We start from the raw sequence: 27,276 nt of genomic DNA on the forward strand, positions 1-27,276 counted from the left end.
CCAGAGTCCCACAGCACCACAGCACCACAGTCCCACAGCCCACAGCACCACAGTCCCACAGTCCACAGCACGACAGCCCAGAGTCCCACAGTCCAGAGTCCCACAGCACCACAGTCCCACAGCCCAGAGTCCCACAGCCCAGAGTCCCACAGCCCATAGTCCCACAGTTCCACAGCCCAGAGTCCCACAGTCCCAAAGCCCACAGTCCCACAGCATTACAGTCCAACAGCCCAGAGTCTCACAGTCCCACAGCCCAGAGTCCCACAGCCCACAGCCCAGAGTCCCACAGCCCACAGCACCACAGTCCCACAGCCCAGAGTCCAGAATCCCACAGCCCCACAGCCCACAGCACCACAGCCCAGAGTCCCAAAGACCACAGCACCACAGTCCCACAGTCCAGAGTCCCACAGTCCAGAGTCCCACAGCCCAGAGTCCCACAGCCCAGAGTCCCACAGCCCAGAGTCCCACAGCCCAGAGTCCCACAGCCCAGAGTCCCACAGCACCACAGTCCCAAAGCCCAGAGTCCCACAGCCCAGAGTCCCACAGTCCCACAGCCCAGAGTACCACAGCATCACAGTCCCACAGCACAACAGTCCCACAGCACCACAGTCCCACAGTCCCACAGCACCACAGTCCCACAGCACCACAGTCCCACAGCCCACAGTCCCACAGCACCACAGTCCCACAGCCCACAGCACTACAATCCCACAGCACCACAGTCCCACAGCCCAGAGTCCCACAGCAACACAGTCCCACAGCCCAGAGTCCCACAGTCACACAGCCCAGAGTCCCACAGCATCACAGTCCAACAGCCCAGAGTCCCACAGCACCACAGTCCCACAGCCCACAGCACCACAGTCCCACAGTCCACAGCACCACAGCCCAGAGTCCCACAGCCCAGTCCCACAGCCCACAGACCAGAGTCCCACAGTCCAGAGTCCCACAGCACCACAGTCCCACAGCCCAGAGTCCCACAGCCCAGAGTCCCACAGCCCATAGTCCCACAGTTCCACAGCCCAGAGTCCCACAGTCCCGAAGCCCACAGTCCCACAGCACTACAGTCCCACAGCCCAGAGTCTCACAGTCCCACAGCCCAGAGTCCCACAGCCCACAGCCCAGAGTCCCACAGCCCACAGTCCCAAAGCCCAGAGTCCAGAATCCCACAGCACCACAGCCCAGAGTCCCAAAGCCCACAGCACCACAGTCCCACAGTCCAGAGTCCCACAGTTCAGAGTCCCACAGTCCAGAGTCCCACAGCCCAGAGTCCCACGGCCCAGAGTCCCACAGCCCAGAGTCCCACAGTCCAGAGTCCCACAGCACCACAGTCCCAAAGCCCAGAGTCCCACAGCCCAGAGTCCCACAGTCCCACAGCCCAGAGTACCACAGCATCACAGTCCCACAGCCCAGAGTCCCACAGCACCACAGTCCCACAGCACCACAGCACAACAGTCCCACAGCACCACAGTCCCACAGCCCACAGCACTACAGTCCCACAGCACCAAAGTCCCACAGCCCAGAGTCCCACAGTCCCACAGCACCACAGGCCCACAGCCCAGAGTCCCACAGTCCCACAGCACCACAGTCCCACAGCCCACAGCACCACAGTCCCACAGTCCACAGCACCACAGCCCAGAGTCCCACAGCCCAGTCCCACAGCCCACAGCCCAGAGTCCCACAGTCCAGAGTCCCACAGCACCACAGTCCCACAGCCCAGAGTCCCACAGCCCAGAGTCCCACAGCCCATAGTCCCACAGTTCCACAGCCCAGAGTCCCACAGTCCCGAAGCCCACAGTCCCACAGCACTACAGTCCCACAGCCCAGAGTCTCACAGTCCCACAGCCCAGAGTCCCACAGCCCACAGCCCAGAGTCCCACAGCCCACAGTCAGTCCCAAAGCCCAGAGTCCAGAATCCCACAGCACCACAGCCCAGAGTCCCAAAGCCCACAGCACCACAGTCCCACAGTCCAGAGTCCCACAGTTCATAGTCCCACAGTCCAGAGTCCCACAGCCCAGAGTCCCACGGCCCAGAGTCCCACAGCCCAGAGTCCCACAGTCCAGAGTCCCACAGCACCACAGTCCCAAAGCCCAGAGTCCCACAGCCCAGAGTCCCACAGTCCCACAGCCCAGAGTACCACAGCATCACAGTCCCACAGCCCAGAGTCCCACAGCACCACAGTCCCACAGCACCACAGCACAACAGTCCCACAGCACCACAGTCCCACAGCCCACAGCACTACAGTCCCACAGCACCAAAGTCCCACAGCCCAGAGTCCCACAGTCCCACAGCACCACAGGCCCACAGCCCAGAGTCCCACAGTCCCACAGCCCAGAGTCCCACAGCATCACAGTCCCACAGCCCAGAGTCCCACAGCACCACAGCACCACAGTCCCACAGCCCACAGCACCACAGTCCCACAGTCCACAGCACGACAGCCCAGAGTCCCACAGTCCAGAGTCCCACAGCACCACAGTCCCACAGCCCAGAGTCCCACAGCCCAGAGTCCCACAGCCCATAGACCCACAGTTCCACAGCCCAGAGTCCCACAGTCCCAAAGCCCACAGTCCCACAGCACTACAGTCCAACAGCCCAGAGTCTCACAGTCCCACAGCCCACAGCCCAGAGTCCCACAGCCCACAGCACCACAGTCCCACAGCCCAGAGTCCAGAATCCCACAGCCCCACAGCCCACAGCACCACAGCCCAGAGTCCCAAAGCCCACAGCACCACAGTCCCACAGTCCAGAGTCCAACAGTCCAGAGTCCCACAGCCCAGAGTCCCACAGCCCAGAGTCCCACAGCCCAGAGTCCCACAGCCCAGAGTCCCACAGTCCAGAGTCCCACAGCACCACAGTCCCAAAGCCCAGAGTCCCACAGCCCAGAGTCCCACAGTCCCACAGCCCAGAGTACCACAGCATCACAGTCCCACAGCCCAGAGTCCCACAGCACAACAGTCCCACAGCACCACAGTCCCACAGCCCACAGCACTACAGTCCCACAGCCCAGAGTCCCACAGTCCCACAGCACCACAGTCCCACAGCCCAGAGTCCCACAGTCCCACAGCCCAGAGTCCCACAGCATCACAGTCCCACAGCCCAGAGTCCCACAGCACCACAGCACCACAGTCCCACAGCCCACAGCTCCACAGTCCCACAGTCCACAGCACGACAGCCCAGAGTCCCAAAGCCCACAGCACCACAGTCCCACAGTCCAGAGTCCCACAGCCCAGAGTCCCACAGCACCAAAGTCCCACAGTCCACAGTCCCACAGCACCACAGTCCCACAGCACCACAGTCCCATAGCCCACAGCACTACAGTCCCACAGCACCACAGTCCCACAGTCCCACAGCACCACAGTCCCACAGCAACACAGTCCCACAGCACACAGTCCCACAGCACAACAGTCCCACAGCACCACAGTCCCACAGCCCACAGCACTACAGTCCCACAGCACCAAAGTCCCACAGCCCAGAGTCCCAAAGCCCAGAGTCCCACAGTCCCACAGCCCAGAGTACCACAGCATCACAGTCCCACAGCCCAGAGTCCCACAGCACCACAGCCCACAGCACCACAGCACAACAGTCCCACAGCACCACAGTCCCACAGCCCACAGCACTACAGTCCCACAGCACCAAAGTCCCACAGCCCAGAGTCCCACAGCACCACAGTCCCACAGTCCAGAGTCCCAAAGTCCCACAGCCCAGAGTCCCATAGCATCACAGTCCCACAGCCCAGAGTCCCACTGCACCACAGCACCACAGTCCACAGCACCACAGTCCCACAGTCCACAGCACCACAGCCCAGAGTCCCACAGTCCAGAGTCCAACAACACCACAGTCCCACAGCCCATAGTCCCACAGCCCAGAGTCCCACAGCCCATAGTCCCACAGTCCCACAGCCCACAGCCCGAGTCCCACAGCACCACAGCCCAGAGTCCCACAGCCCAGAGCACCACAGTCCCACAGCCCAGAGTCCCACAGCCCAGAGTCCCACAGCCCATAGCACCACAGTCCCACAGCACCACAGTCCCACAGTCCCACAGCCCCACAGCACAACAGTCCCACAGCACCACAGTCCCACAGCCCACAGCACTACAGTCCCACAGCACCAAAGTCCCACAGCCCAGAGTCCCACAGTCCCACAGCACCACAGTCCCACAGCCCAGAGTCCCACAGTCCCACAGCCCAGAGTCCCACAGAATCACAGTCCCACAGCCCAGAGTCCCACAGCACCACAGCAGCACAGTCCCACAGCCCACAGCACCACAGTCCCACAGTCCACAGCACGACAGCCCAGAGTCCCAAAGTCCACAGCACCACAGTCCCACAGTCCAGAGTCCCACAGCCCAGAGTCCCACAGCCCAGAGTCCCACAGCACCAAAGTCCCACAGTCCACAGTCCCACAGCACCACAGTCCCACAGCACCACAGTCCCATAGCCCACAGCACTACAGTCCCACAGCACCACAGTCCCACAGTCCCACAGCACCACAGTCCCACAGCAACACAGTCCCACAGCACACAGTCCCACAGCACAACAGTCCCACAGCACCACAGTCCCACAGCCCACAGCACTACAGTCCCACAGCACCAAAGTCCCACAGCCCAGAGTCCCACAGTCCCACAGCAACACAGTCCCACAGCCCAGAGTCCCACAGAACCACAGCCCAGAGTCCCACAGCATCACAGTCCCACAGCCCAGAGTCCCACAGCCCAGAGTCCCACAGCCCATAGCACCACAGTCCCACAGCACCACAGTCCCACAGTCCACAGTCCCACAGCCCACAGTCCCACAGCACAACAGTCACACAGCACCACAGTCCCACAGCACCACAGTCCCATAGCCCACAGCACTACAGTCCCACAGCACGACAGTCCCACAGTCCCACAGCACCACCGTCCCACAGCACCACCGTCCCACAGCACCACAGTCCCACAGCCCACAGTCCCACAGCACAACAGTCCCACAGCACCACAGTCCCACAGCCCACAGCACTACAGTCCCACAGCACCAAAGTCCCACAGCCCAGAGTCCCACAGTCCCACAGCACCACAGCACAACAGTCCCACAGCACCACAGTCCCACAGCCCACAGCACCACAGTCCCACAGCACCACAGTCCCATAGCCCACAGCACTACAGTCCCACAGCACGACAGTCCCACAGTCCCACAGCACCACCGTCCCACAGCACCACAGTCCCACAGCCCACAGTCCCACAGCACAACAGTCCCACAGCACCACAGTCCCACAGCCCACAGCACTACAGTCCCACAGCACCAAAGTCCCACAGCCCAGAGTCCCACAGTCCCACAGCACCACAGCACAACAGTCCCACAGCACCACAGTCCCACAGCCCACAGCACTACAGTCCCACAGCACCACAGGCCCACAGCCCAGAGTCCCACAGTCCCACAGCCCAGAGTCCCACAGCATCACAGTCCCACAGCACCACAGTCCCACAGCCCACAGCACCACAGCCCAGAGTCCCACAGCACCACAGTCCCACAGCCCACAGCACCACAGCCCAGAGTCCCACAGCCCAGTCCCATAGCCCACAGCCCAGAGTCCCACAGTCCAAAGTCCCATAGCACCACAGTCCCACAGCCCAGAGTCCCATAGCCCAGAGTCCCACAGCCCATAGTCCCACAGTCCCACGTCCCACAGCACCACAGCCCAGAGTCCCACAGCCCACAGCACCACAGTCCCACAGCCCAGAGTCCCACAGCCCAGAGTCCCTAAGCCCATAGCACCACAGTCCCACAGCACCACAGTCCCACAGTCCACAGTCCCACAGCCCACAGTCCCACAGCACAACAGTCCCACAGCACCACAGTCCCATAGCCCACAGCACTACAGTCCCACAGCACCACAGTCCCACAGTCCCACAGCACCACAGTCCCACAGCACCACAGTCCCACAGCACCACAGTCCCACAGCCCACAGCACTACAGTCCCACAGCACCACAGTCCCACAGCCCAGAGTCCCACAGTCCCACAGCACCACAGTCCCACAGCCCATAGCACCACAGTCCCACAGCCCACATCACCACAGTCCCACAGCACCACAGTCCCACAGCCCACAACACTACAGTCCCACAGCAACACTGTCCCACAGCCCAGAGTCCCACAGTCCCACAGCACCACAGTCCCACAGCCCAGAGTCCCACAGTCCCACAGTCACACAGCAACACAGCCCACAGCCCAAGGTCCCACAGTCCCACAACCCTGAGTCCCAAAGCCCACAGCACCACAGTCCCACAGTCCAGAGTCCCACAGTCCAGAGTCCCACAGCCCAGAGTCCCACAGCCCAGAGTCCCACAGTCCAGTCCCACAGTCCAGAGTCCCACAGCACCACAGTCCCAAAGCCCAGAGTCCCACAGCCCAGAGTCCCACAGTCCCACAGCCCATAGTCCAACAGCACCACAGTCCCACAGCACCACAGTCCCACAGCACCACAGTCCCACAGCCCACAGCACTACAGTCCCACAGCACCACAGTCCCACAGCCCAGAGTCCCACAGCCCAGAGTCCCACAGCACCAAAGTCCCACAGTCCACAGTCCCACAGCACCACAGTCCCACAGCACCACAGTCCCATAGCCCACAGCACTACAGTCCCACAGCACCACAGTCCCACAGTCCCACAGCACCACAGTCCCACAGCAACACAGTCCCACAGCACACAGTCCCACAGCACAACAGTCCCACAGCACCACAGTCCCACAGCCCACAGCACTACAGTCCCACAGCACCAAAGTCCCACAGCCCAGAGTCCCACAGTCCCACAGCAACACAGTCCCACAGCCCAGAGTCCCACAGAACCACAGCCCAGAGTCCCACAGCATCACAGTCCCACAGCCCAGAGTCCCACAGCCCAGAGTCCCACAGCCCATAGCACCACAGTCCCACAGCACCACAGTCCCACAGTCCACAGTCCCACAGCCCACAGTCCCACAGCACAACAGTCACACAGCACCACAGTCCCACAGCACCACAGTCCCATAGCCCACAGCACTACAGTCCCACAGCACGACAGTCCCACAGTCCCACAGCACCACCGTCCCACAGCACCACCGTCCCACAGCACCACAGTCCCACAGCCCACAGTCCCACAGCACAACAGTCCCACAGCACCACAGTCCCACAGCCCACAGCACTACAGTCCCACAGCACCAAAGTCCCACAGCCCAGAGTCCCACAGTCCCACAGCACCACAGCACAACAGTCCCACAGCACCACAGTCCCACAGCCCACAGCACCACAGTCCCACAGCACCACAGTCCCATAGCCCACAGCACTACAGTCCCACAGCACGACAGTCCCACAGTCCCACAGCACCACCGTCCCACAGCACCACAGTCCCACAGCCCACAGTCCCACAGCACAACAGTCCCACAGCACCACAGTCCCACAGCCCACAGCACTACAGTCCCACAGCACCAAAGTCCCACAGCCCAGAGTCCCACAGTCCCACAGCACCACAGCACAACAGTCCCACAGCACCACAGTCCCACAGCCCACAGCACTACAGTCCCACAGCACCACAGGCCCACAGCCCAGAGTCCCACAGTCCCACAGCCCAGAGTCCCACAGCATCACAGTCCCACAGCACCACAGTCCCACAGCCCACAGCACCACAGCCCAGAGTCCCACAGCACCACAGTCCCACAGCCCACAGCACCACAGCCCAGAGTCCCACAGCCCAGTCCCACAGCCCACAGCCCAGAGTCCCACAGTCCAGAGTCCCATAGCACCACAGTCCCACAGCCCAGAGTCCCATAGCCCAGAGTCCCACAGCCCATAGTCCCACAGTCCCACGTCCCACAGCACCACAGCCCAGAGTCCCACAGCCCACAGCACCACAGTCCCACAGCCCAGAGTCCCACAGCCCAGAGTCCCTAAGCCCATAGCACCACAGTCCCACAGCACCACAGTCCCACAGTCCACAGTCCCACAGCCCACAGTCCCACAGCACAACAGTCCCACAGCACCACAGTCCCATAGCCCACAGCACTACAGTCCCACAGCACCACAGTCCCACAGTCCCACAGCACCACAGTCCCACAGCACCACAGTCCCACAGCACCACAGTCCCACAGCCCACAGCACTACAGTCCCACAGCACCACAGTCCCACAGCCCAGAGTCCCACAGTCCCACAGCACCACAGTCCCACAGCCCATAGCACCACAGTCCCACAGCCCACATCACCACAGTCCCACAGCACCACAGTCCCACAGCCCACAACACTACAGTCCCACAGCACCACTGTCCCACAGCCCAGAGTCCCACAGTCCCACAGCACCACAGTCCCACAGCCCAGAGTCCCACAGTCCCACAGTCACACAGCAACACAGCCCACAGCCCAAGGTCCCACAGTCCCACAACCCTGAGTCCCAAAGCCCACAGCACCACAGTCCCACAGTCCAGAGTCCCACAGTCCAGAGTCCCACAGCCCAGAGTCCCACAGCCCAGAGTCCCACAGTCCAGTCCCACAGTCCAGAGTCCCACAGCACCACAGTCCCAAAGCCCAGAGTCCCACAGCCCAGAGTCCCACAGTCCCACAGCCCAGAGTACCACAGCATCACAGTCCCACAGCCCAGAGTCCCACAGCACCACAGTCCCACAGCACCACAGTCCCACAGCACCACAGTCCCACAGCCCACAGCACTACAGTCCCACAGCACCAAAGTCCCACAGCCCAGAGTCCCACAGTCCCACAGCACCACAGTCCCACAGCCCAGAGTCCCACAGTCCCACAGCCCAGAGTCCCACAGCATCACAGTCCCACAGCCCAGAGTCCCACAGCACCACAGCACCACAGTCCCACAGCCCACAGCACCACAGTCCCACAGTCCACAGCACGACAGCCCAGAGTCCCAAAGCCCACAGCACCACAGTCCCACAGTCCAGAGTCCCACAGCCCAGAGTCCCACAGCCCAGAGTCCCACAGCACCAAAGTCCCACAGTCCACAGTCCCACAGCACCACAGTCCCACAGCACCACAGTCCCATAGCCCACAGCACTACAGTCCCACAGCACCACAGTCCCACAGTCCCACAGCACCACAGTCCCACAGCAACACAGTCCCACAGCACACAGTCCCACAGCACAACAGTCCCACAGCACCACAGTCCCACAGCCCACAACACTACAGTCCCACAGCATCACAGTCCCACAGCCCAGAGTCCCACAGCACCACAGCACCACAGTCCACAGCACCACAGTCCCACAGTCCACAGCACCACAGCCCAGAGTCCCACAGTCCAGAGTCCAACAACACCACAGTCCCACAGCCCATAGTCCCACAGCACCACAGTCCCACAGCACCACAGTCCCACAGCACCACAGTCCCACAGCCCACAGCACTACAGTCCCACAGCACCACAGTCCCACAGCCCAGAGTCCCACAGCCCAGAGTCCCACAGCACCAAAGTCCCACAGTCCACAGTCCCACAGCACCACAGTCCCACAGCACCACAGTCCCAAAGCCCACAGCACTACAGTCCCACAGCACCACAGTCCCACAGTCCCACAGCACCACAGTCCCACAGCAACACAGTCCCACAGCACACAGTCCCACAGCACAACAGTCCCACAGCACCACAGTCCCACAGCCCACAACACTACAGTCCCACAGCATCACAGTCCCACAGCCCAGAGTCCCACAGCACCACAGCACCACAGTCCACAGCACCACAGTCCCACAGTCCACAGCACCACAGCCCAGAGTCCCACAGTCCAGAGTCCAACAACACCACAGTCCCACAGCCCATAGTCCCACAGCACCACAGTCCCACAGCACCACAGTCCCACAGCACCACAGTCCCACAGCCCACAGCACTACAGTCCCACAGCACCACAGTCCCACAGCCCAGAGTCCCACAGCCCAGAGTCCCACAGCACCAAAGTCCCACAGTCCACAGTCCCACAGCACCACAGTCCCACAGCACCACAGTCCCATAGCCCACAGCACTACAGTCCCACAGCACCACAGTCCCACAGTCCCACAGCACCACAGTCCCACAGCAACACAGTCCCACAGCACACAGTCCCACAGCACAACAGTCCCACAGCACCACAGTCCCACAGCCCACAGCACTACAGTCCCACAGCACCAAAGTCCCACAGCCCAGAGTCCCACAGTCCCACAGCAACACAGTCCCACAGCCCAGAGTCCCACAGAACCACAGCCCAGAGTCCCACAGCATCACAGTCCCACAGCCCAGAGTCCCACAGCCCAGAGTCCCACAGCCCATAGCACCACAGTCCCACAGCACCACAGTCCCACAGTCCACAGTCCCACAGCCCACAGTCCCACAGCACAACAGTCACACAGCACCACAGTCCCACAGCACCACAGTCCCATAGCCCACAGCACTACAGTCCCACAGCACGACAGTCCCACAGTCCCACAGCACCACCGTCCCACAGCACCACAGTCCCACAGCCCACAGTCCCACAGCACAACAGTCCCACAGCACCACAGTCTCACAGCCCACAGCACTACAGTCCCACAGCACCAAAGTCCCACAGCCCAGAGTCCCACAGTCCCACAGCACCACAGCACAACAGTCCCACAGCACCACAGTCCCACAGCCCACAGCACTACAGTCCCACAGCACCACAGTCCCACAGCCCAGAGTCCCACAGTCCCACAGCCCAGAGTCCCACAGCATCACAGTCCCACAGCACCACAGTCCCACAGCCCACAGCACCACAGCCCAGAGTCCCACAGCACCACAGTCCCACAGCCCACAGCACCACAGCCCAGAGTCCCACAGCCCAGTCCCACAGCCCACAGCCCAGAGTCCCACAGTCCAGAGTCCCATAGCACCACAGTCCCACAGCCCAGAGTCCCATAGCCCAGAGTCCCACAGCCCATAGTCCCACAGTCCCACAGCCCACAGCCCCGAGTCCCACAGCACCACAGCCCAGAGTCCCACAGCCCACAGCACCACAGTCCCACAGCCCAGAGTCCCACAGCCCAGAGTCCCTAAGCCCATAGCACCACAGTCCCACAGCACCACAGTCCCACAGTCCACAGTCCCACAGTCCCACAGCCCACAGTCCCACAGCACAACAGTCCCACAGCACCACAGTCCCATAGCCCACAGCACTACAGTCCCACAGCACCACAGTCCCACAGTCCCACAGCACCACAGTCCCACAGCACCACAGTCCCACAGCACCACAGTCCCACAGCCCACAGCACTACAGTCCCACAGCACCACAGTCCCACAGCCCAGAGTCCCACAGCCCAGAGTCCCACAGCACCAAAGTCCCACAGTCCACAGTCCCACAGCACCACAGTCCCACAGCACCACAGTCCCATAGCCCACAGCACTACAGTCCCACAGCACCACAGTCCCACAGTCCCACAGCACCACAGTCCCACAGCAACACAGTCCCACAGCACACAGTCCCACAGCACAACAGTCCCACAGCACCACAGTCCCACAGCCCACAGCACTACAGTCCCACAGCACCAAAGTCCCACAGCCCAGAGTCCCACAGTCCCACAGCAACACAGTCCCACAGCCCAGAGTCCCACAGAACCACAGCCCAGAGTCCCACAGCATCACAGTCCCACAGCCCAGAGTCCCACAGCCCAGAGTCCCACAGCCCATAGCACCACAGTCCCACAGCACCACAGTCCCACAGTCCACAGTCCCACAGCCCACAGTCCCACAGCACAACAGTCACACAGCACCACAGTCCCACAGCACCACAGTCCCATAGCCCACAGCACTACAGTCCCACAGCACGACAGTCCCACAGTCCCACAGCAACACCGTCCCACAGCACCACAGTCCCACAGCCCACAGTCCCACAGCACAACAGTCCCACAGCACCACAGTCCCACAGCCCACAGCACTACAGTCCCACAGCACCAAAGTCCCACAGCCCAGAGTCCCACAGTCCCACAGCACCACAGCACAACAGTCCCACAGCACCACAGTCCCACAGCCCACAGCACTACAGTCCCACAGCACCACAGTCCCACAGCCCAGAGTCCCACAGTCCCACAGCCCAGAGTCCCACAGCATCACAGTCCCACAGCACCACAGTCCCACAGCCCACAGCACCACAGCCCAGAGTCCCACAGCACCACAGTCCCACAGCCCACAGCACCACAGCCCAGAGTCCCACAGCCCAGTCCCACAGCCCACAGCCCAGAGTCCCACAGTCCAGAGTCCCATAGCACCACAGTCCCACAGCCCAGAGTCCCATAGCCCAGAGTCCCACAGCCCATAGTCCCACAGTCCCACAGCCCACAGCCCCGAGTCCCACAGCACCACAGCCCAGAGTCCCACAGCCCACAGCACCACAGTCCCACAGCCCAGAGTCCCACAGCCCAGAGTCCCTAAGCCCATAGCACCACAGTCCCACAGCACCACAGTCCCACAGTCCACAGTCCCACAGTCCCACAGCCCACAGTCCCACAGCACAACAGTCCCACAGCACCACAGTCCCATAGCCCACAGCACTACAGTCCCACAGCACCACAGTCCCACAGTCCCACAGCACCACAGTCCCACAGCACCACAGTCCCACAGCACCACAGTCCCACAGCCCACAGCACTACAGTCCCACAGCACCACAGTCCCACAGCCCAGAGTCCCACAGTCCCACAGCACCACAGTCCCACAGCCCATAGCACCACAGTCCCACAGCCCACATCACCACAGTCCCACAGCACCACAGTCCCACAGCCCACAACACTACAGTCCCACAGCACCACTGTCCCACAGCCCAGAGTCCCACAGTCCCACAGCACCACAGTCCCACAGCCCAGAGTCCCACAGTCCCACAGTCACACAGCAACACAGCCCACAGCCCAAGGTCCCACAGTCCCACAACCCTGAGTCCCAAAGCCCACAGCACCACAGTCCCACAGTCCAGAGTCCCACAGTCCAGAGTCCCACAGCCCAGAGTCCCACAGCCCAGAGTCCCACAGTCCAGTCCCACAGTCCAGAGTCCCACAGCACCACAGTCCCAAAGCCCAGAGTCCCACAGCCCAGAGTCCCACAGTCCCACAGCCCAGAGTACCACAGCATCACAGTCCCACAGCCCAGAGTCCCACAGCACCACAGTCCCACAGCACCACAGCACAACAGTCCCACAGCACCACAGTCCCACAGCCCACAGCACTACAGTCCCACAGCACCAAAGTCCCACAGCCCAGAGTCCCACAGTCCCACAGCACCACAGTCCCACAGCCCAGAGTCCCACAGTCCCACAGCCCAGAGTCCCACAGCACCACAGCACCACAGTCCCACAGCCCACAGCACCACAGTCCCACAGTCCACAGCACGACAGCCCAGAGTCCCAAAGCCCACAGCACCACAGTCCCACAGTCCAGAGTCCCACAGCCCAGAGTCCCACAGCCCAGAGTCCCACAGCACCAAAGTCCCACAGTCCACAGTCCTACAGCACCACAGTCCCACAGCACCACAGTCCCATAGCCCACAGCACTACAGTCCCACAGCACCACAGTCCCACAGTCCCACAGCACCACAGTCCCACAGCAACACAGTCCCACAGCACACAGTCCCACAGCACAACAGTCCCACAGCACCACAGTCCCACAGCCCACAACACTACAGTCCCACAGCACCACTGTCCTACAGCCCAGAGTCCCACAGTCCCACAGCACCACAGTCCCACAGCCCAGAGTCCCACAGTCACACAGCAACACAGCCCACAGCCCAAGGTCCCACAGTCCCACAACCTTGAGTCCCACAGCCCACAGCACCACTGTCCACAGTCCCACAGTCCCATAGCCCCACAGCCCACAGTCCACAGTCCCACAACCCCAAGCCAACAGTCCCACAGCCAACAGTCCCACAATCCCACAGCCCACAGTCCCACATTCCACAGTCCCATAGCCCACAGTCCCACATTCCAAAGTCCACAGTCCCACAGCACACAGTCCCATAGCCCACAGTTCACAGCCCACAGTCCCACAGCTCACAGTCCCACAGTTCCCAGCCCACAGTCCCACAGTTTACAGTCCCATAGTTGACAGACTAACTGGGGAGAGTTTTCCCACAGAGAGGCCCTCCACAAGCCTCAGGGAGGGAGAGGGAGACGGAGCGGGAGACGGAGCAGGAGAGGGAGAGGGAGCAGGACCAGGAGACAGAGATAGAGCGGGAGCAGGAGACAGAGATGGAGTGGGAGCAGGAGACAGAGATAGAGCGGGAGCAGGAGACAGAGATGGAGCGGGAGAGGGAGACGGAGTGGGAGACGGAGCAGGAGACAGAGACGGAGCGGGAGAGGGAGAGGGAGCAGGAGACAGAGATGGAGCGGGAGAGGGAGACAGAGAGGGGGGAGAGGGAGACGGAGAGGGGGAGAGGGAGACGGAGAGGGGGGAGAGGGAGAGGGAGCAGGAGACAGAGACGGAGCGGGAGACGGAATGGGAGACGGAGCAGGAGACAGAGACGGAGCAGGAGACAGAGATGGAGCGGGAGAGGGAGAGGGGGAGAGGGGGAGGGGGAGAGGGAGACGGAGAGGGGGAGAGGGAGACGGAGAGGGGGGAGAGGGACAGGGGGAGAGGGAGACGGAGAGGGGGAGAGGGAGACGGAGAGGGGGGAGAGGGAGACGGAGAGGGGGGAGAGGGAGAGGGAGTGGGAGAGGGAGACGGAGCGGGAGAGGGAGACGGAGAGGGGGGAGAGGGAGACGGAGAGGGGGGAGACGGAGAGGGGGGAGACGGAGAGGGAGACGGAGAGGGGGAGAGGGAGACGGAGAGGGGGGAGAGGGAGACAGAGAGGGGGAGAGGGAGACGGAGTGGGAGAGGGAGACGGAGAGGGAGACGGAGAGGGGGGTTAGGGAGACGGGGAGGGGGAGAGGGAGACGGAGAGGGGGGAGAGGGAGAGGGGGAGAGGGAGACGGAGAGGGGGGAGAGGGAGACGGAGAGGGGGGCGAGGGAGACGGAGAGGGATAGGGGGGAGAGGGGGAGAGGGAGACGGAGAGGGGGGAGACGGAGACGGAGAGGGGGGTTAGGGAGACGGAGAGGGGGAGAGGGAGACGGAGAGGGGGAGAGGGAGACGGAGAGGGGGGAGAGGGGGAGAGGGAGACGGAGAGGGGGGAGAGGGAGACAGAGGGGGGAGAGGGAGAGGGGGGAGAGGGAGAGGGAGAGGGGGAGAGGGAGACGGAGAGGGGGGAGACGGAGACGGAGAGGGGGGTTAGGGAGACGGAGAGGGGGAGAGGGAGAGGGGGAGAGGGAGACGGAGAGGGGGGAGAGGGAGAGGGGGAGAGGGAGACGGAGAGGGGGGAGAGGGAGACGGAGAGGGGGGAGAGGGAGACAGAGGGGGGAGAGGGAGAGGGGGGAGAGGGAGAGGGAGAGGGGGAGAGGGAGACGGAGAGGGGGGAGACGGAGACGGAGAGGGGGGTTAGGGAGACGGAGAGGGGGAGAGGGGGAGAGGGAGACGGAGAGGGGGGAGAGGGAGAGTGAGAGGGGGAGAGGGAGACGGAGAGGGGGGAGAGGGGGAGAGGGAGACGGAGAGGGGGAGAGGGAGAGGGAGACGGAGAGGGGGGAGAGGGAGACGGAGAGGGGGAGAGGGAGACGGAGAGGGGGGAGAGGGAGAGGGGGAGAGGGAGACGGAGAGGTGGGAGAGGGAGACAGAGGGGGGAGAGGGAGAGGGAGACGGAGAGGGGGGAGACGGAGACGGAGAGGGGGGTTAGGGAGACGGTGAGGGGGAGAGGGAGACGGAGAGGGGGGAGAGTGAGAGGGGGAGAGGGAGACGGAGAGGGGGGAGAGGGGGAGAGGGAGACGGAGAGGGGGGAGAGGGAGAGGGAGACGGAGAGGGGGGAGAGGGAGACGGAGAGGGGGAGAGGGAGACGGAGAGGGGGGAGAGGGAGACGGAGAGGGGGGAGAGGGAGACGGAGAGGGAGGGCAGGAGCAGGGGCAAACACACGGACGGGGACACAAACACAAACCTGACCATGGCCTCAGCAGTTTAAATGATAAACACGTCTCATTACCCCTCAGATACAGGAGTAACTCACCTCTGTGTTCTGTTAAGATCTTGAACATGTTCTCCATGTCAATAAAGGAACTCTGGATTAGTCTGTGGAGAGAATATGTTGAGTTATCCAGTAACGGAGGCATAGCGAAATGCATGTGACTGTCTCCCTTACAGTGAGATTGTAGATCTCACCTGTAATACGTACTAGACCAGGTGATCTCACCTGTAATATGTACCAGACCAGTTGATCTCACCTGTAATATGTACCAGACCAGTTGATCTCACCTGTAATATGTACCAGACCAGTTGATCTCACTTGTAATATGTACCAGACCAGTTGATCTCACCTGTAATATGTACCAGACCAGGTGATCTAACCTGTAATATGTACCAGACCAGTTGATCTCACCTGTAACATGTACCAGACCAGTTGATCTAACCTGTAATATGTACCAGACCAGGTGATCTCACCTGTAATATGTACCAGACCAGGTGATCTCACCTGTAATATGTACCAGACCAGTTGATCTTACCTGTAAAATGTACCAGACCAGTTGATCTCACCTGTAATCTGTACCAGACCAGGTGATCTCACCTGTAATATGTTCCAGACCAGGTGATCTCACCTGTAATATGTACCAAACCAGTTGAGAGGAGTGTACAGCTGGATGATGTAGGTGCCAAACAGGACATAGTCACCAACCTAAGGAGAAGTGGGCAGACCAATAACACACAACCACATTCAATTTACTATCATCCCTGCTGACTAACACCCTGACTAACACCCTACTAACTAACACCCTGCTAACTAAAGCCCTGACCAACACCCTGCTGACTAACACTCTGCTGACTAACACCCTGCTGACTAACACCCTGCTGACTAACACCCTGACTAACACCCTGCTGACTAACACCCTGCTGACTAACACCCTGCTGACCAACACCCTGCTGACTAACACCCTGCTGACTAACACCCTGCTGACTAACACCCTGCTGACCAACACCCTGCTGACTAACACCCTGCTGACTAACACCCTGCTGACTAACACCCTGCTGACCAACACCCTGCTGACTAACACCCTGCTGACTAACACCCTGCTGACCAACACCCTGCTGACTAACACCCCGCTGACTAACACCCTGCTAACTAACACCCTGCTGACTAACACCCTGCTGACCAACACCCTGCTGACTAACACCCTGCTGACTAACACCCTGCTGACTAACACCCTGCTGACTAACACCCTGCTGACTAACACCCTGACTAACATCAAGAGAGATCACGTGTAAATAGAGAAGGAATCAGAGGATGCCAATGTGGTCTGATGTGAGCCCATATGAAGGTAGAGAAGACTGTACCTGGAACTGGCCTTCTGTGACCATGTAAGCACAGAGCAGAGAACCTGCTAATAGCCCTGAGCCAATGATCAGGTTCTGGGTCTGGTTCAGTAGGGCCAACGAGGCGTTGGTCTTCCACTCTGACTGCTGCAGACAGGACAGGGGAACACCAATCACCAGCTAGCTACCTCAACATCAACCAATCAGGACAGGGGAACACAATCACCAGCTAGCTACCTCAACTTTAACCAATCAGAACAGGGGAACACAATCACCAGCCAGCTACCTCAACATCAACCAATCAGAACAGAGGAGCACAATCCTCAGCTAGCTACCTCAACATCAAACAATCAGGACAGGAGAGCACAATCCTCAGCTAGCTACCTCAACATCAACCAATCAGGAGAGCACAATATCTAAATCTCAGACTGTATAGATGTCAATACCCCAACAACAGGACCTGGAGATTGTAAAGTCAGGGAATGTTCGATATCCTTTTACCTGGTACTTCAGAATTGCCTCCTCGAAGCAGGTCACTTCATACCCCTCAGCATTGTAATATTTCACCTGCAACAAAAGGTTTGACTGAAAACAGGGTTTATCTGTAAAAGTAAGCTTTTGAGGAGGTTGGGATGTGAAAAGGGGTCTGGGTAAATTTTAGGTTTGGGGTTAGCAGGGGGTATTGGATATGGTTCAGTCAGTACCGTCTCAAAGTTGAGCAGCGAGTCCACAGCCTTAGACTTGGCGTTGTTGTCCTGAGTGTTCATGTCTCGTCTGTACTTGGTCCTCCACTCAGTGATCAGGATGGTGAAAGCTGGGGAATAAAATGTGCTTTCAGAGGACAACCTGGGCTCCAAACCAGGGACCCTCTGAACACCTCGACCACTGTCACCCACAATGCATCGTTATCTGTCACGCTACTAACGCTGCTATCGGCTACAAGAAGTCATCAAACTGAGTCTGTCCTCTGTCAGTATCACTGTGTCATAGAATAGGACCCATCACTGATATGCACCAAAACTTCATACTCAAGAACACTGTCAATACCACTGCTTTCTGCATCCAGGGTGAAAGGCTTTTTGGGGTCAGTGGCATTGACAGTGTTTCTTGAGTATGAAGTTTTGGTGCATATCAGAAACTCTAGTTATATGGGCGGAGACGTCCAGGGTGACAGAAACTCTAGTTCTACGGGCTGGAGACGTCGAGGGTGACAGACACTCTAGTTATATGGGCGGAGACGTCGAGGGTGACAGAAACTCTAGTTCTACGGGCTGGAGATGTCCAGGGTGACAGAAACTCTAGTTCTACGGGCTGGAGATGTCCAGGGTGACAGAAACTCTAGTTCTACGGGCTGGAGACGTCGAGGGTGACAGAAACTCTAGTTCTACAGCGTGGATATGTCGAGGGTGACAGAAACTCTAGTTCTACGGGCTGGAGATGTCCAGGGTAACAGAAACTCTAGTTCTACGGGCTGGAGATGTCCAGGGTGACAGAAACTCTAGTTCTACGGGCTGGAGATGTCCAGGGTGACAGAAACTCTAGTTCTACGGGCTGGAGACGTCGAGGGTGACAGAAACTCTAGTTCTACGGGCTGGAGATGTCGAGGGTGACAGAAACTCTAGTTCTACGGGCTGGAGATATCCAGGGTAACAGAAACTCTAGTTCTACGGGCTGGAGATGTCCAGGGTGACAAACTCTAGTTCTACGGGCTGGAGATGTCCGGGGTAACAGAAACTCTAGTTCTACGGGCTGGAGATGTCCAGGGTGACAAACTGTAGTTCTACGGGCTGGAGATGTCCGGGGTAACAGAAACTCTAGTTCTACGGGCTGGAGATGTCCAGGGTGACAGAAACTCTAGTTCTACGGGCTGGAGATGTCCAGGGTGACAGAAACTCTAGTTCTACGGGCTGGAGACGTCGAGGGTGACAGAAACTCTAGTTCTACGGGCTGGAGATGTCGAGGGTGACAGAAACTCTAGTTCTACGGGCTGGAGATATCCAGGGTAACAGAAACTCTAGTTCTACGGGCTGGAGATGTCCAGGGTGACAAACTCTAGTTCTACGGGCTGGAGATGTCCGGGGTAACAGAAACTCTAGTTCTACGGGCTGGAGATGTCCAGGGTGACAGAAACTCTAGTTCTACGGGCTGGAGATGTCCAGGATGACAGAAACTCTAGTTCTACGGGCTGGAGACTTCGAGGGTGACAGAAACTCTAGTTCTACGGGCTGGAGATATCCAGGGTGACAGAAACTCTAGTTCTACGGGCTGGAGACTTCGAGGGTGACAGAAACTCTAGTTCTATGGGTTCAATACGTTGAGGGTGACAGAAACTCTAGTTCTACGGGCTGGAGACATCGAGGGTGACAGAAACTCTAGTTCTACGGGCTGGAGATATCCAGGGTGACAGAAACTCTAGTTCTACGGGCTGGAGACTTCGAGGGTGACAGAAACTCTAGTTCTACGGGTTCAATACGTTGAGGGTGACAGAAACTCTAGTTCTACGGACTGGAGACGTCATGACGGCCACCACTTGTGCACACACAACTAACTAGCTAATGATTCCACACAACTAACTAGTTAGTGATTCCACACAACTAACTAGCTAGCTATTCCACACAACTAACTAGCTAGCGATTCCACACAACTAACTAGCTAGCGATTCCACACAACTAACTAGCTAGCGATTCCACACAACTAACTAGCTAGTTATTCCACACAACTAACTAGCTAGCGATTCCACACAACTAACTAGCTAGCGATTCCACTCAACTAACTAGCTAGCGATATCACACAACTAACTAGCTAGCGATTCCACATCAGCTAAACCTGAATCAGTCAACTCACTGAGGTAGATCAGCAAGCAGATGAAGACGATGAGGCCGAACAAGGCACTGAAGTAGGATACAAAGTAGAGGATGGCGATGACTATATCAGCGATGGTGGGCAGGATACTGAAGATGATGTAGCTGAGGAGAAAGAGAGGGGAGAGAGGGTGGCAGGATACTGAAGAGGATGTAGCTGAGGAGAGAGAGAGAGGGGAGAGAGGGTGGCAGGATACTGAAGATGATGTAGCTGATGAGAGAGAGAGTGGAGAGAGGGTGGCAGGATACTGATTGGATGGATTGAGCTGATATGGGTGAGTGTGTGTGTGGAGGGGGTGTACCTGAGCAGGTTGTTGATAGAAGATGTTCCTCGGTCTACACTACTCAGAACGTCCCCAGTGTGTCTCCCAAGATGCCAGCGCAACGACAGGGAGTGGAGGTGACCAAACAGACGGACCTGAACCACCCTGCTGGTGTACTGCTGGACCTGCGTCCACAGGAAGGACCTCAGGTTACTGATAAACCCTGATGTACCTGGGGAGGGAGGGAGGCAGGGAGACACAGACAGACAGACAGACAGACAGACAGACAGACAGACAGACAAAGAGAGAGAGTCAAATCCAGCCAGTGAGAGACTCAGAGGAAGCCATTAATAGGTAACAGTAGCCATTAATCGGTCATTAATAGGTAACAGTAGCCATTAATAGGTAACAGAAGCCATTAATAGGTAACAGTGGTCATTAATAGGCCATTAATAGGTAACAGTAGCCATGAATAGGTAACAGAAGCCATTAATAGGCCATTAATAGGTAACCATGGTCATTAATAGGCCATTAGTAGGTAACAGTAGCCATTAATAGATTACAGTGGACATTAATAGGTCATTAATAGGTAACAGTAGCCATTAATAGGTAACAGTAGACATTAATAAGTAATTAATAGGTAACAGCAGCCATTAATAGGTAACAGTAGCCATTAATAGGTCATTAATAGGTAACAGTAGACATTAATAAGTCATGAATAGGTAACAGTAGCCATTAATAGGTAACAGTAGCCATTAATAGGTCATTAATAGGTAACAGTAGCCATTAATAGGTCATTAATAGGTAACAGTAGCCAATAATAGGTAGCATAAGCCATTAATAGGTAACAGTGGTCATTAATAGGCCATTAATAGGTAACAGTAGCCATTAATAGGTAACAGAAGCCATTAATAGGCCATTAATAGGTAACCGTGGTCATTAATAGGCCATTAGTAGGTAACAGTAGCAATTAATAGATTACAGTGGACATTAATAGGTCATTAATAGGTAACAGTAGCCATTAATAGGAAACAGTAGACATTAATAAGTCATTAATTGGTAACAGTAGCCATTAATAGGTAACAGTAGCCATTAATATGTCATTAATAGGTAACAGTAGACATTAATAAGTCATTAATAGGTAGCAGTAGCCATTAATATGTAACAGTAGCCATTAATAGGTCATTAATAGGTAACATTAGCCATTAATAGGTCATTAATAGGTAACAGTAGCCATTAATAGGTAACAGTAGACATTAATAAGTCATTCATAGGTAACAGTAGCCATGAAAAGGTAACAGAAGCCATTAATATGCCATTAATAGGTAACAGTAGCCATTAATAGGAAACAGTAGACATTAATAAGTCATTAATTGGTAACAGTAGCCATTAATAGGTAACAGTAGCCATTAATATGTCATTAATAGGTAACAGTAGACATTAATAAGTAATTAATAGGTAACAGCAGCCATTAATAGGTAACAGTAGCCATTAATAGGTCATTAATAGGTAACAGTAGACATTAATAAGTCATGAATAGGTAACAGTAGCCATTAATAGGTAACAGTAGCCATTAATAGGTCATTAATAGGTAACAGTAGCCATTAATAGGTCATTAATAGGTAACAGTAGCCAATAATAGGTAGCATAAGCCATTAATAGGTAACAGTGGTCATTAATAGGCCATTAATAGGTAACAGTAGCCATTAATAGGTAACAGAAGCCATTAATAGGCCATTAATAGGTAACCGTGGTCATTAATAGGCCATTAGTAGGTAACAGTAGCAATTAATAGATTACAGTGGACATTAATAGGTCATTAATAGGTAACAGTAGCCATTAATAGGAAACAGTAGACATTAATAAGTCATTAATTGGTAACAGTAGCCATTAATAGGTAACAGTAGCCATTAATATGTCATTAATAGGTAACAGTAGACATTAATAAGTCATTAATAGGTAACAGTAGCCATTAATATGTAACAGTAGCCATTAATAGGTCATTAATAGGTAACATTAGCCATTAATAGGTCATTAATAGGTAACAGTAGCCATTAATAGGTAACAGTAGACATTAATAAGTCATTCATAGGTAACAGTAGCCATGAAAAGGTAACAGAAGCCATTAATATGCCATTAATAGGTAACAGTAGCCATTAGTAGGTAACAGTAGCAATTAATAAGTCATTAATAGGTAACAGTAGCCATTAATAGGTACCAGCAGCCATTAATAGGTAACAGTAGCCATGAATATGTAACAGTAGCCATTAATAAGTCATTAATAGGTAACAGTAGCCATTAATAGGTAACAGTAGACATGAATAGGTAATTAATAGGTAACAGTAGCCATTAACAGGTCATTAATAGGTAACAGTAGCCATTAATAGGTAACAGTAGACATTAATAAGTCATTAATAGGTAACAGTAGCCATGAATAGGTAACAGAAGCCATTAATATGCCATTAGTACGTAACCGTAGCCATTAATAGGTAACAGTAGCCATTAATAGGTAACAGCAGCCATTATTGGTAACAGTTGCCATAAATAGGTAACAGTAGCCATTAGTTGGTAACAGTAGCCATTAATAGGTAACAGTAGCCATTAATAGGTAACAGTAGCCATTAATAGGTAACAGTAGCCATTAATAGGTAACAGAAGCCATTAATAGGTAACAGTAGCCATGAACAGGTAACAGTGGACATTACTAGGTAACAGTATCGATGAATAGGTAACAGTAGCCATGAATAGGTAACTGTAGCCATGAATAGGTAACAGTAGCCATTAATAGGTAACAGTAGCCATTAATAGGTCATTAATAGGTAACAGTAGCCATTAATATGTCATTAATAGGTAACAGTAGCCAATAATAGGTAGCATAAGCCATTAATAGGTAACAGTGGTCATTAATAGGCCATTAATAGGTAACAGTAGCCATTAATAGGTAACAGAAGCCATTAATAGGCCATTAATAGGTAACCGTGGTCATTAATAGGCCATTAGTAGGTAACAGTAGCAATTAATAGATTACAGTGGACATTAATAGGTCATTAATAGGTAACAGTAGCCATTAATAGGTAACAGTAGACATTAATAAGTCATTAATTGGTAACAGTAGCCATTAATAGGTAACAGTAGCCATTAATAGGTCATTAATAGGTAACAGTAGCCATTAATAGGTCATTAATAGGTAACAGTAGCCAATAATAGGTAGCATAAGCCATTAATAGGTAACAGTGGTCATTAATAGGCCATTAATAGGTAACAGTAGCCATTAATAGGTAACAGAAGCCATTAATAGGCCATTAATAGGTAACCGTGGTCATTAATAGGCCATTAGTAGGTAACAGTAGCAATTAATAGATTACAGTGGACATTAATAGGTCATTAATAGGTAACAGTAGCCATTAATAGGTAACAGTAGACATTAATAAGTCATTAATTGGTAACAGTAGCCATTAATAGGTAACAGTAGCCATTAATAGGTCATTAATAGGTAACAGTAGACATTAATAAGTCATTAATAGGTAACAGTAGCCATTAATATGTAACAGTAGCCATTAATAGGTCATTAATAGGTAACATTAGCCATTAATAGGTAATTAATAGGTAACATTAGCCATTAATGGGTAACAGTAGACATTAATAAGTCATTCATAGGTAACAGTAGCCATGAAAAGGTAACAGAAGCCATTAATATGCCATTAATAGGTAACAGTAGCCATTAGTAGGTAACAGTAGCCATTAATAAGTCATTAATAGGTAACAGTAGCCATTAATAGGTACCAGCAGCCATTAATAGGTAACAGTAGCCATGAATAGGTAACAGTAGCCATTAATAAGTCATTAATAGGTAACAGTAGCCATTAATAGGTAACAGTAGACATTAATAGGCAATTAATAGGTAACAGTAGCCATTAATAGGTCATTAATAGGTAACAGTAGCCATTAATAGGTAACAGTAGACATTAATAAGTCATTAATAGGTAACAGTAGCCATGAATAGGTAACAGCAGCCATTAATAGGTAACAGTTGCCATAAATAGGTAACAGTAGCCATTAGTTGGTAACAGTAGCCATTAATAGGTAACAGTAGCCATTAATAGGTAACAGTAGCCATGAATAGGTAACAGTAGCCATGAATAGGTAACAGTAGCCATTAATAGGTAACAGTAGCCATTAATAGGTAACAGAAGCCATTAATAGGTAACAGTAGCCATGAACAGGTAACAGTGGACATTACTAGGTAACAGTAGCGATGAATAGGTAACAGTAGCCATGAATAGGTAACTGTAGCCAAGAATAGGTAACAGTAGCCATTCATAGGTACCAGTCGTCATTAATAGTTAACAGTAGCTATTAATAGGCCATTAATATGTAACTGTGGTCATTAATAGGCCATTAATAGGTAACAGTAGCCATTAATAGGTAGCAATGGCCATTAATATGCCATTAATAGGTAACAGTAGCCATGAATAGGTAACAGTAGCCATTAATAGGTAACAGAACCATGAATAGGTAACAGTAGCCATTAGTTGGTAACAGTAGCCATTAATAGGTAACAGTAGCCATTAATAGGTAACAGTAGGCATTCGTTGGTAACAGCAGTCATGAATAGGTAACAGCAGCCATGAATAGGTAACAGTAGCCAATAATAGGTAACAGTAGCCATTAATAGGTAACAGAAGCCATTAATAGGCCATTAATAGGTAACCGTGGTCATTAATAGGCCATTAGTAGGTAACAATAGCCATTAATAGATTACAGTGGACATAAATAGGTCATTAATAGGTAACAGTAGCCATTAATAGGTAACAGTAGCCATTAATAGGTCATTAATAGGTAACAGAAGACAAGAATAAGTCATTAATAGGTAACAGTAGCCATTAATAGGTAACAGTAGACATTAATAAGTCATTAATAGGTAACAGTAGCCATTAATAGGTAACAGTAGACATTAATAGGTCATTAATAGGTGACAGTAGCCATTAATAGGTCATTAATAGGTAACAGTAGCCATTAATAGGTAACAGTTGACATTAATAAGTCATTAATAGGTAACAGTAGCCATGAATAGGTAACAGAAGCCATTAATATGCCATTCATAGGTAACAGTAGCCATTAGTAGGTAACAGTAGCCATTAATAGGTAACAGCAGCCATTAATAGGTAACAGTAGCCATGAATAGCTAACAGTAGCCATTAGTTGGTAACAGTAGCCATTAATAGGTAACAGTAGCCATTAATAGGTAACAGTAGCCATGAATAGGTAACAGTAGCCATTAATAAGTCATTAATAGGTAACAGTAGCCATTAATAGGTAACAGTAGACATTAATAGGTCATTAATAGGTAACAGTAGCCATTAATAGGTCATTAATAGGTAACGGTAGCCATTAATAGGTAACAGTGGACATTAATAAGTCATTAATAGGTAACAGTAGCCATGAATAGGTAACAGAAGCCATTAATATGCCATTAATAGGTAACAGTAGCCATTAGTAGGTAACAGTAGCCATTAATAGGTAACAGCAGCCATTAATAGGTAACAGTAGCCATAAATAGGTAACAGTAGCCATTAGTTGGTAACAGTAGCCATTAATAGGTAACAGTAGCCATTAATAGGTAACAGTAGCCATGAATAGGTAACAGTAGCCATTAATAGGTAACAGTAGCCATTAATAGGTAACAGAAGCCATTAATAGGTAACAGTAGCCATGAACAGACAGGTAACAGTGGACATGAATAGGTAACAGTAGCGATGAATAGGTAACAGTAGCCATTAATAGGTAATTAATAGGTAACAGTTGCCATGAATAGGTAACATTAGCCATTAATAGGTCATTAATAGGTAACGGTAGCCATTCATAGGTACCAGTCGTCATTAATAGGTAACAGTAGCCATTAGTTGGTAACAGTAGCCATTAATAGGTAACAGTAGCCATGAATAGGTAACAGTAGCCATAAATAGGTAACAGTAGCCATTAGTTAGTAACAGTAGCCATTAATAGGTAACAGTAGCCATTAGTTGGTAACAGTAGCCATGAATAGGTAACAGTAGCCATTAGTTGGTAACAGTAGCCATTAATAGGTAACAGTAGCCATGAATAGGTAACAGTAGCCATTCGTTGGTAACAGTAGCCATTAATAGGAAACAGTAGCCATTAGTTGGTAACAGTAGCCATGAATAGGTAACAGTAGCCATTAGATGGTAACAGTAGCCATTAATAGGCCATTAATAGGTAACAGTAGCCATTAATAGGTAACAGTAGCCATGAATAGGTAACAGTAGCCATAAATAGGTAACAGTAGCCATTAGTTAGTAACAGTAGCCATTAATAGGTAACAGTAGCCATTAGTTGGTAACAGTAGCCATGAATAGGTAACAGTAGCCATTAGTTGGTAACAGTAGCCATTAATAGGTAACAGTAGCCATGAATAGGTAACAGTAGCCATTAGTTGGTAACAGTAGCCATGAATAGGTAACAGTAGCCATTAGTTGGTAACAGTAGCCATTAATAGGTAACAGTAGCCATGAATAGGTAACAGTAGCCATTAGTTGGTAACAGTATCCATGAATAGGTAACAGTAGCCATTAATAGGTAACAGTACCCATGAATAGGTAACAGTAGCCATGAATAGGTAACAGTATCCATGAATAGGTAACAGTAGCCATTAATAGGTAACAGTAGCCATTAATAGGTAACAGTAGCCATTAATAGGTAACAGTACCCATGAATAGGTAACAGTAGCCATTAATAGGTAACAGTAGCCATTAATAGGTAACAGTAGCCATTAATAGGCCATGAATAGGTAACAGTAGCCATTAATAGGTAACAGTACCCATGAATAGGT

At 53.5% G+C, this 27,276-nt stretch overlaps 1 protein-coding gene across 1 annotated transcript in view; it reads right to left on the reverse strand.

Moving 5' to 3' along the window:
* Positions 1-27,276, reverse strand: part of abcb6b (ATP-binding cassette, sub-family B (MDR/TAP), member 6b) — a 65,958-nt gene that overhangs the window by 33,607 nt on the left and 5,075 nt on the right. The window contains exons 3-10 of the mRNA XM_036965263.1: positions 20,466-20,658; positions 20,147-20,268; positions 18,007-18,116; positions 17,804-17,869; positions 17,324-17,449; positions 16,591-16,667; positions 16,005-16,066; positions 12,809-12,858 (exon numbers count right to left, since the gene is read on the reverse strand). Of these exons, the coding sequence (XP_036821158.1) occupies positions 12,809-12,858; positions 16,005-16,066; positions 16,591-16,667; positions 17,324-17,449; positions 17,804-17,869; positions 18,007-18,116; positions 20,147-20,268; positions 20,466-20,658 (806 nt within the window). The remainder of the gene's footprint in view (positions 1-12,808; positions 12,859-16,004; positions 16,067-16,590; positions 16,668-17,323; positions 17,450-17,803; positions 17,870-18,006; positions 18,117-20,146; positions 20,269-20,465; positions 20,659-27,276) is intronic.

The sequence above is a fragment of the Oncorhynchus mykiss genome, chromosome 3 (genome assembly GCF_013265735.2).
Source record: "Oncorhynchus mykiss isolate Arlee chromosome 3, USDA_OmykA_1.1, whole genome shotgun sequence".
NCBI lineage: Eukaryota > Metazoa > Chordata > Actinopteri > Salmoniformes > Salmonidae > Oncorhynchus > Oncorhynchus mykiss.